This window comes from Bos indicus, chromosome 16 (genome assembly GCF_029378745.1).
Source record: "Bos indicus isolate NIAB-ARS_2022 breed Sahiwal x Tharparkar chromosome 16, NIAB-ARS_B.indTharparkar_mat_pri_1.0, whole genome shotgun sequence".
In the NCBI taxonomy this organism is placed as follows: domain Eukaryota; kingdom Metazoa; phylum Chordata; class Mammalia; order Artiodactyla; family Bovidae; genus Bos; species Bos indicus.
The window spans coordinates 79,886,345-79,896,300 of record NC_091775.1 but is presented as its reverse complement, the minus strand read 5'-3'; the positions used below and the strand labels follow the sequence as shown (position 1 = coordinate 79,896,300).

General features: G+C 51.9%; 1 protein-coding gene across 5 annotated transcripts; it reads right to left on the bottom strand.

Annotated features, from left to right (window-relative positions):
- Positions 1 to 445: 445 nt before the first annotated feature.
- Positions 446 to 6,493, bottom strand: LOC139176461 (uncharacterized). Of its 5 annotated transcripts, XM_070768737.1 has the most exons (5): positions 5,924 to 6,454; positions 5,053 to 5,219; positions 4,839 to 4,961; positions 3,458 to 3,528; positions 446 to 3,181 (listed from the first exon to the last, which is right to left on the bottom strand). In XM_070768737.1, the coding sequence occupies exons 1-5, from the start codon at positions 6,260 to 6,262 to the stop codon at positions 2,931 to 2,933; spliced, it is 951 nt and encodes a 316-aa protein (XP_070624838.1). In that variant the 5' UTR covers positions 6,263 to 6,454; the 3' UTR covers positions 446 to 2,930. The 5 variants fall into 5 exon arrangements, 2 of the variants coding, with proteins under 2 accessions (XP_070624838.1, XP_070624839.1); XR_011560972.1 differs by having other exon boundaries at positions 4,839 to 5,806; positions 5,924 to 6,493; XR_011560973.1 differs by lacking the exons at positions 4,839 to 4,961; positions 5,053 to 5,219 and adding an exon at positions 4,702 to 4,779 and having other exon boundaries at positions 5,924 to 6,462.
- Between the last annotated feature and the right edge of the window lie 3,463 nt (positions 6,494 to 9,956).

Genomic DNA, 9,956 nt, shown 5'->3' with positions numbered 1-9,956 from the left:
TATCCTCATATCCTGCAATGCCACTGCTTAACATCATATGTGGAAGACAGTCTGTATGTGACGTAAATGGATGTATTTTATGTTCTGTTGCTCTTAGCACTTAAACGTTTTTCGGGATTCCCTGGTGGCCCAGCGCGTAGGACTTGGAGCTCCCACTGCAGGTGCTCGGGTTTCGTCCCTGGTCTGGGAACTAAGATCACGCATGTGTGCGTGCTCAGTCGCTTCAGTCGTGTCTAACTCTGCGACCCCAGGGACCGTAGCCTGCCAGGCTCCTCTGTCTGTGGGATTCTCCAGGTAAGAACACTGAAGGGTTGCCATTCCCTTCTGCAGGGGATCTTCCCAATCCAGGGATCGAACCCGTGTCTCTTACATCTCCTGAGTTGGCAGGCGGGTTCTTTACCACTAGCGCCACCGAGGTCCCGAATGCCGTGTAGACAAAAACAAATTTTGTTTTTGTATTTTTATTGTTGGTGGTTGTGTTCTTTGGGGTGTGGGTAATGTAACTTTTATTAAGGTGGTTCGGGTGTGTTGGATACTCAACACTTGGGCCATTCGAGCGTCCTTCTTTGTTTGGGAGCGTGTAACCACTTGTCCCTGACGGACTGCGCGGTCCTGACATAGCAGGAAGATCAGCTGTAAACACCGCGAGATAAATCATTTCCACATTCTTGCGTAAGTGGCTGTTTTAGTGAGAGAAGCACATTTTCTGAGCAGTGCCAGCACCAGTGTCTCCTTGACCCAAGGTCACAGCAGTTTTCGAGCAACAGAGGCAGGACGGCTCAGGAAGAGCTCCACAGATAAGAAGAGATCCCGGAGAATTTCAAGTTTTCCCTTGGAAGAACTAGTGGAAAAACACTCATTTGAAACCGTGTAAGTCACATCCATCAATGATTGTCAATAGGGACTCATACTGACACAGCAGGATGACTGTGTCTGGGCTTCCTAAGCCTTGGCTGAGCCATAGGTGTTCTTCTAAGATACCTGAGTTCAAAGAGCTCAAGACACTAAGACAAACCTACAGAATTTAGTAGATCCCCCACCCTTAGTGCTTTTTGTAGCAGATGTGCACGGTCACACTTCATGTGGAAACCTGGTGACCGGCCTCTGTGTGGACGCCACTGTAGTGTCAGGGCCCCTCCCTGCATTGCCTCCTTCCTGCCCTGTCCATACAGACGATGAATCCGCTCTCTGCATCCCCTTCTCTGCACCTCCCCGAGGAGAGCGGTTGATGGGTCCCAGAGGAAGCTGCTCTTCCCAGGGGGTGAAAAGTCTGCTTTTGAGAAACAAACGTCAAAACAGGTCTCACCGCTGTGGACTTTCCTCCCTTTGGGTCCAGGATCCAAAGTCGAGACTAGGCAGGGCTTACTGGCCTCCCAGAGCGTGCAGTGGCTGTAGGGGGCGGGCCCAGAGACTTTCACAGACCAGGCCTCTTTGGAAGTGGGAGGGGCCTGCATACGGATTCCCCATCCAAGGGCCTGCACTTCCTGCCTCGAGCCGGGTGCCCGAATGATCTTACCGTGTCCGACCGTCATGTTGACCCCGGCATCATCCCCATATCATGACACTCTTCTTAATTCCCGTTAATGGCTCTGTAATGTTTCATAAGAAAAGGGCACCATAATTAGATTTCCTGTTATTGGACATTTAGATTGTTTCAGATTTTGTAGGGAACATCTTTTTCTTTTGGCTCATCTCTGCAGGCCGGTTTCCAGCAGTAAGCTTCCTGTGTCAAAGGGAACAGACATTTTTATGACTCTTGATACACACCATTAAATTGCTTTACAAAAGGTCTGACCTTTTCTTTGCACAACTTGAAAGGTGAATCATCAGCTGTGAGCCAGCACTCCGATTCAGGGCAGTTAATTATTATTCCCATATTAGGCAGAGATAGAGTTGTGGGCCCATCTGAATTTCTCCTAATTGCTTTCATTACACAGAGCTGACTTGTTGAGAAAAACGTCCTGGCCATGGGATATTCCAAACAACTGACCATCACTTTTCAAAAGCTTGGACCCATCCCAACTTTAGTAATCATTTCCCAGAGCTGTTCGTATTTCTTTTGGCAGAGATCATCTGTGGTCAAAGGCAGCTGAGTGGTGAAGTCCTGGGGTGAGCTGGTCAAGGGCCTATTTTAGCATTTGCTTGGCAGCCTGTGGCCAGGTGTCTGGGTATTTTGAGAGAAGTAATTTTGAAAAGTAATTTGCAAATCATAACTGCGAATAGCATCAGAAGAGTCATATGCAGGCCTTCCGTGGAAATTCTTTCTCTTTCTCTGTCTCCCTCCCTGCCCCCTGCACCACTCAGAGGATAATCATGTTTCCGTGAAAGCATCGGGATGGCAGGGACGTCAGGATGCTTGCATGCATCACAGCACCTGAGCTTTGCAGCAGACTGCTTGACCTGGGTTCCCCCTCTGACGAGCAGGGATGTTGGAAATAGGAGTCCCAGAGTCCCTGGGAGTTTTCAGGTTTTCTGTCCGCCGGGTGACACCAGTCACATCTGCATTTTTGTAGCCAAAGATACAAGTTTCCCCTTCACTGGTGCCGCAGTCAGGCAGCAGCGGAGAACAGGATGTGAGACAGAAAGTCTTCCCCTTCCACCAAAAGGCTTCACAGCCCGTAGAGTTAGGACTCAGGGCAAAAACTATTTCCGGCCTATAGAATTAAGGCCTTTTAGCTACCTGTGGCTCGAATTACAAAGGCCATCCTCGCTCCTCATAAATATGCTAAATGCAAAACCGAGGGGAAAAGGAAAACGAGCCTTCACCCCTGTCCAGTGGGTGAAGAGGAAGCTGGCCAAGGCTTAGGGGCTAGCCTGGGATTCACTGGCCATGACTGTTTGCTGACGGCAAACATTTTAGCATAAAACTAGCACTCTCAGCAGCAACACCTTCAGACATGAAGGCCAACTGTATTTTATTTAGCATGTTGTCAGTCACTCAGTTGTGTCCGACTCCTTGCGACCCCATGGACTCCAGCACACCAGGCCTCCCTGTCCATCACCAACTCCCAGAGCTTGCTGAAACTCATGTCCGTGGATTCAGTGATGCCGTCCAGCCATCTCATCGTCCGTCGTCCCCTTCTCCTCCCGCCTTCAATCTTTCCCAGCATCAGGGTCTCTTCCAATGAGTCAGCTCTTGGCATCACGTGGCCGAAGTGTTGGAGCATAGCATTTGGAGAACCTAGAAGCAATTTGATGAGAGAGACAGGCCAGTTAGGGGAGAGGATAAAGGGTGAAAGTCGGGCATAAGGCTCACTTCCTGTGAGCAGGACTGAATTATTTTTCATTTGGTCTGTCATCAAAGTAACGATTCTCATTTCCTCCTAAGCAGGCATAGAGTCAGAAGAGATTTAATCAGGAGGCTGCATTGTCACCGTGTGGCCCTACATGAAGGATTTTCTGCTGGTGACGGAAACCCCCCTTGCGAGGCAGAGAGACCCTGGGCAGCTTTGCTCACCGCTGCGTCCACGCTGGACAGTGTGTGGCTGTGTACTCAGGACCAGAGCAGGGAGAGCATGCACCCGCCCTCTGCAAGTGAGGAGGCAGAGTTTAGAGAGGAAAAGAGTCTGCCTGCCACGAAGGAGACCTGGGTTCGATCCTGGGGTCGGGAAGATGCCCTGGAGAAGGGAAAGGAGATGCCCTCCGGTATTCTGGCCTGGAGAATCCCACGGACAGAGGAGCCTGGTGGGCTACAGTCCAGGGGGCCGCAAAGAGTCGGACACGACTGAGTGACTGACTGCAGGCCCCAGCGCTCCCCGGGGGATATCTGCAGACGGGTTGAGATGCTTCGCAATAGTTTTTAGCACCATCATGCCATCCACATTCTTTCCTCCAATTCAGCTCTTTCTCTCCCACTGCCCCCCCGCCCTCCCCCACCTCCCCCCCACCCCCCGCCCCGAGTGCCAGGCACTGTTTCAGGCATTAGGAATAGTGGTGTGAGCAAAACTGACAAGGCCCTGCCCTGCTGGAGGCGATAGACCATAAACAAGTAAACAAACAGGGTTTATCAGATGGAGATAAGTGCTCTAGAGGAAAGGCTGGAGACAGCGGGTTTGGGACAGGACTTTCCGGGCAAATAAGGGTGGATCCTCCTGCCCTCCTGGGAAGACACTGGGCGTGTCCTGCAGGAAGTGCAGGGGCTCTGAGCTTGTGGCAGCAGCGTGAGTTAAAGGCCCTTGGCAGGACAAGATGGTCGGGTGGCATCACTGACGCGATGGGCATGAGTTTGAGTGAGCTCCGGAAGGTGGTGAAGGACGGAACCTGGCGTGCTGCCGCCCGTGGGATCACAAAGTCGGGCGTGACTGAGCGGCTCGGCAACGACAAGGCCCTCGGTAGTGGCCCCGGCAGAGGCCGCAGTTGCCGGTGACCGGAGTGGACAAGGGGGGTGGCGGGGACTGGCTGGGGCGCTGGGCAGGGCGGCCAGGCCTTGGAGAGCGAGCTGCAGGTGACAATAAGGACATTCTTTGGCTTTTGTTTTGAGTCAGAAGGGAAGCCATAGGGACTCTGAGCAGAGGCACGGCTGTGCCTGCCTCCAGGGCAGTGTTTGTGGTGGGCAGACTCGGGAGGGGGCACCCGGGCGCGGGGGTGGGGTGAGGTGCACAGAGCTGCGCTTTCCAGGGTGGTGGCCTCTAGCCATAGGCGGCTGTTTTCATGTGAGGGAACAGAAGTGTTTTCATTAAAAGTTTATAACTCAGGAATTACCTGCTGGCCCAGCGGTTAGGACTTTCACTCTCAAGGGCCCAGGTTCAATCGCTGGTTGGGGAACTAAAATCCCTTAAGCTGTGCAGCCAAAAAAAAAAAAAAAGTGTAATTGTCATACCCGTGTTTTCAGCGCTCACCTCCCACATGTAACACTGATGGTGTCTCCTGTGTTAACAGTGGGATCACGTCCACGGGGTCTCCCCGGCGGCCCAGGGGTTAAGACCGCATGCTTGCATTGCCAGGGGCTCTGGTTCCGCCACCTGTCGGGGGACGAAGACCCCACATGGCGAGGCCAAAAACACGCCTGGATCACTTCCACGACCACAGACATTTCCGTCGGACAGCGCTGACCTGTTGGCCTCTGGGGCCCGCCCGAAGGTTTCAGGCAGAGGAGGATTTCGCTCCAGGCTGTGGTCACCAGGCCGCCGTGTGGAGAACAGACTGTAACCCAGCAATTGGGGGAGCAGGGGGCCGTTAACCGGTCGGACGAGCGATGACTGTGTCTTGGATGAAACGTCCTGGCGTGGAGGGGAGACGCGGTTGGTTCAAAGGTTCTCTAGAGGCAGGACCGGTAGTCTCTTTGGTGCAGTTGCTGCGTGATTGGAGATGAAGGCGCTAGACGTGCCTTGGGTGGTGGTGAGGAGAGACTGCCAAGCTGGCGGCGGAGGCGGCAGGCAGGGGAGGGTTGCAGGCCTCCTGGGCCCGGGGGGAAGGCAGGACCGTGGCTGGAGGGAGGCCTGAGAGCCATCCCCTCGGGAGGGGTGAGCCTGGAGACGGGTGGTGCAGAGCGAGCTGAAGGGACATTCGGAGCACGGGCTCCAGCAGCGGTGGGGCCTGTTGACCCTGGTGCTCAGGAACACGTCTCCCTTAAATAAGAACTGTTTTGTCTTGGCTGTGCTGGGTCTGTGTCTTGGCTGTGCTGGGCGCGGCTTTCTTTAGCTGTGGCCGGTGGGGCTCCTCTCTGGTTGTGGCTTCTCGCCGTGGAGGCTGCCCTCGTCGTTGAGTGGGGCTCTGGGGAGCGCGGGCTGCGGTAGCTGGGGCACATGGGCTGAGCTGCTCTGCGGCGTGTGGCATCTTCCTGGACCAGGGCTCAAACCCGTGTCCTCTGCACGGGCAGGCAGACTCTACCCACTGAGCCACCGGGTGAAGCCCCCCCCACCCCCCGCCGCCACCCCGCCCAGTCTCCCTTTTGAGGTTCTCTGGCAGGATTTGAACTGCTCACCTGCAGGTTGGGGGGGAAGAGGTGCTCGTGTCCCTCCAGGGCTGATGGCTTCTGGCTCCACTTCATAGGAAATACAAAGGGATTGGCCACAGCGAGGTGATAACAGATCCCGGAGTCGAAACTGAGGAAGGAGAGAAGGGCAAGAAGCAGAGGGTTGATGAAGAGGAGGGAGCAGGCTGGGGGCTGGGGGGTGGTGGTGGGGCAGGTTCCTGAGAGCAGGCGGAGCAGGAGAGCAGGCAGGTGGGAGAAGCGGGTGCTTGTCCAGGAGCCAATGGCTGGTCCGCTCACGGGTGCTGGCAGCGGGTCAGGCCTCTGAAACGCAGGCAGACACGTCTCCATCCTAGGCTGACTTGCTGAGTCCTGGGATCCGAGGACTCTGCTAAGTCTTCGGATCCTGCCTCGGCAGGTTTGGTACCCAGACTCCAGAGAGCCTGCGACCAGAGCCCAGAGACCCGCCCCCTGCTCCCAGGCCCATCATCAACTGGCCTGTCCCTACAGGCCTCGAGGAACGGACTTTGCTGGCCCTTCTGACTCTAATCTGGGACTCTGTGACCTCATTATAATTACAGTCTTTCCCCAAACACTGACCTTCCACGTGGACTCTGAGACATTTGCCTGTTAAAGTGTGCAATTTGGGAAATATTTATCTGCCGCCACCACCTCCTGGATCAGTGAACTTTTGGAAAGCTGCCTTCGGATCTCGTGACCGTGTGGCCACATGAGAGGGTGTGGGGGAACTCTCGCCCACCAGCATCTGGACTTAGTGTCCTTCGGGTCCTAGATGCTGGGCCCCTTTCCCTGATTTTCTCTACAACTCCCTCACCTAACAGGGGTTTCTCTGTTACTCTTGTTAGAGCTCTATAGGGGAGCTCCTGCAGCAGAAATGATAGAGGCTGTCCCTCTCACAAGCAGATGCGATATGGTGACCTGTGAATCCCTGTGAACATCTGAGCGTTTCATTGATATTTATTGAGGAGCGATTCCAGGAGGGCCCCCCCACCCCCAGCCCTCCATCACTCTTCCTGCTCTGGGGCAGAGAGAGAATTGAGAACAATCCAAGGTAAATCTTTAACAAGATGGTCTGGCGTGGGCTTTGTAGGCGCAACTGAAGTAAGAGGTGGTTTTTCGCTAAAATAACCACACTGTTTGCACAAGTTTTCCCCTTGGAGTTTTCTAGGGTCATTAGGATGATCTAACCGCCTCACCTGCTTTTAAACGGGGCGCGCCTCTGGAGGGATGGGAAACAAAAGCAGGGTGTTGAAATGCAAATAGACCGCTCCGGTTCCAGTCCCGGTGGCGAGGCTGCAGAACGGAGCCAAAGCTGACAGCACTGTCCCCACAGAGGTCTGGGGAAGGGCTCTAGAAAAATCTCACAAGATGTATTTCTTTTCACGCACTGGAGCCCCAAGGTAGGTAAGAAAAACAAAAACAAAACAAAAACAAACAAGGGAGTTCATACTTGGGATCTGCCAGCGCCAGTTGAATGGCTAATTGTTTCTTGTTTTCGTTCCCTCCCCTCCCCCCCTTTTTTCCCTGCCTGAATAGATAATCCTTACAAAACATCTATTCATTCTACAAGTGAAAATTTCAGGAATACTGGATACTGACCTTGGCAAGACTAATGGACCGAGACTGAGTGATGGATTTGTGTGTGTTGTGGCTGACGTGCGTTTCGGTGCTTTGTACGCCAGTTTGAGAATATCTTAGCGAAAGGAAAGGAAGGTTTATGGCGTTTTAACTAATGACGACGATGAGGGCTTGAACTTGTAGGTAAAATTATGACAAAGTGTTATTTTTATAGCTGATTTTTTTTATTGTTTTTGCTGATAGTTAATGGTGGCTCCCTTTTCTATTTTAATGTTGCTACTCACTGATATGCAACAATTATTTTAAGGGAAATAAAATAAGGAGGCAATGCAGCCTAGCAAAAAGAATACACTTTATCAGATTCTTAATGGCTAAATTAATTGGGCTCTTAGTTGATTTCTGCTGTCATCTAGCTGTGGGTAACTTTGGGTAAGTTATTTAGCTTTTTTTTTTTGATTTATAAAATTGGAATGAGAAATATGGAAGAAAATGTTTTAAAGTCCCCTGAGAAAAGCACAATCAGAAACCACTGCTGGGTTGGTTTTTTAAAACTGAAAATATCTGATCTTGTCAGTAAACCTCAATTTGAGTATCACTTAGTTTATTTTTTTAAGCTGTCATTTAATTTCAGGTGCTTTATGAACTCTTCAGTTTGTTAATGGAAAGAAATGCCATTTACACAGGATGGCTACATAGCAACTTTATTCTGTTAAATAATCCCTGAAGTCTTTATATACACAGCCCCTAAGTGTTGGCTTTATAAAGTCAGTCCTAGCAGACCCGCCCTGTGGCTGTCAGGAGCTGGACAAGTCCAGCGTAGCAGCAACACACACGCGCGCGTGCACACACACACCCCACACCACACGAGTTTAACCGGTACCTGGGAATTCCAAAGTAACCCAGTCTGAACAGAGGACTCAAAAAAAGAAACTCACTGGCGAGGGTGTGTGAGTTATGGAGACTGTTGTGTTGTGGAGTTTTTGTTGTTTAGTTGCTAAGTGGTGTCCGACTCTTTTGTGACCCCACGGACCGTAGCCCTCTAGGCTCCTCTGTCCATGAGATTTCTCCGGGCACGAATACTGGAGCAGGGTGCCATTTCCTTCTCCAGGGGATCTTCCCGACCCAGGGATGAGACCCGTGTCTCCTGCACTGGCAGGCAGATTCTTAGCACTGAGCCCTCAGGGAAGCCCTTGTAGAGTTCAGTCACACCTTGGTAAAGAGCAGGGGCCAAAGAGTGGAGTCCCTTCCGCTGAGATGTTCTTAAATGAGTAGGGGCCCCACCAGCAGGCCAGCTCCTATTTCTGACTGCTGCCTCCTTTTCTAGGAGAAAGCTTTGGAAACGCACACTCCCGTCCCCAAGGCCTCCAGGAAGCCCGGTCCTGTGAAGGAGTGGATTGTTTGGGCTTACCAGAAGCCAGTGGCTCGAGGAACTGGGCACGCCAGGCCCGGGCTTGTGGGCTCCCGTGCTGACCCGCCCGTGAGTCACCCTGACCAGTCAGCGCCGTCCTGTGCGTTTCCCTCTTTACAGAAGGGCTGAGACTGTTGACTTTTCAGGGGTTGCAAAACACACTGCTGAAGGGTAGACAGTCACTGTGCAAACACGTAAATACGAGGCACTGGAAGGGCACACTTGAATCAAGATAAACGCATTCCTTGCATAATTGGGAGTTTGGTTCCAAAATAGTTTTTATGCTTGAAATTTTTTATTTGGACAGTGGGAACTTGGGTCACAGTTCTACTAATTGTGTTGCTTACTGAAAGGAAACTGTTACCAAGTTGCCTTCCTGGAGTGGTTAATTGGTTATCAGAGATCAGACCCTCAGGCCGATTTAGAAAAGCACATTAAAATTTAGGAACCTGACTTTACGAAAGGGACGCTAACACTGGTAGTCTACTGGGCACTGCCCTTAGGTTGCTCTAGGGACCTTACGGACGTGTGTGTGTGTCTGTGTGTGTGTGTGTCTGTGTGTTAAGGAAACTGAGGCACCCACTTTAGCCCTCACTTTCCTGGGACCGCTGTTCAGCGCAGGTTGGAGTTTTGAATTCTGACTTCTTCTTGGACGTCACCTGGATGTCTCATTTATATGGCAAGCCTTTCTAACATGGAGCTGAATGTTTTTTAGTTCTTTTAATGGTACAGCCAGCCTCTTGTCAATTAAAAAAAAAGTATAATTAAAATTTTATTTTTAAAATTAGTGTGTTTTTAAATTGGAGGATAACCGCTTTACAGTGTTAGTTTCTGCTGTACAACAGGAATAAGCTCTAAGTCTACAGATATCCCTTCTCTCTCGAGCCTCCCCCCGCCCCCGCAACCGACGCCACCCCTCTAGGTCAGCACAGAGCACCAGGAATCGAGGCAGAGATGTAGAGGACGAGCGTGTGGACACGGGGGGGATGAGGTGGGATCATTCGAGAAAGTAGCATCGCCACGTCTACACGACCACGT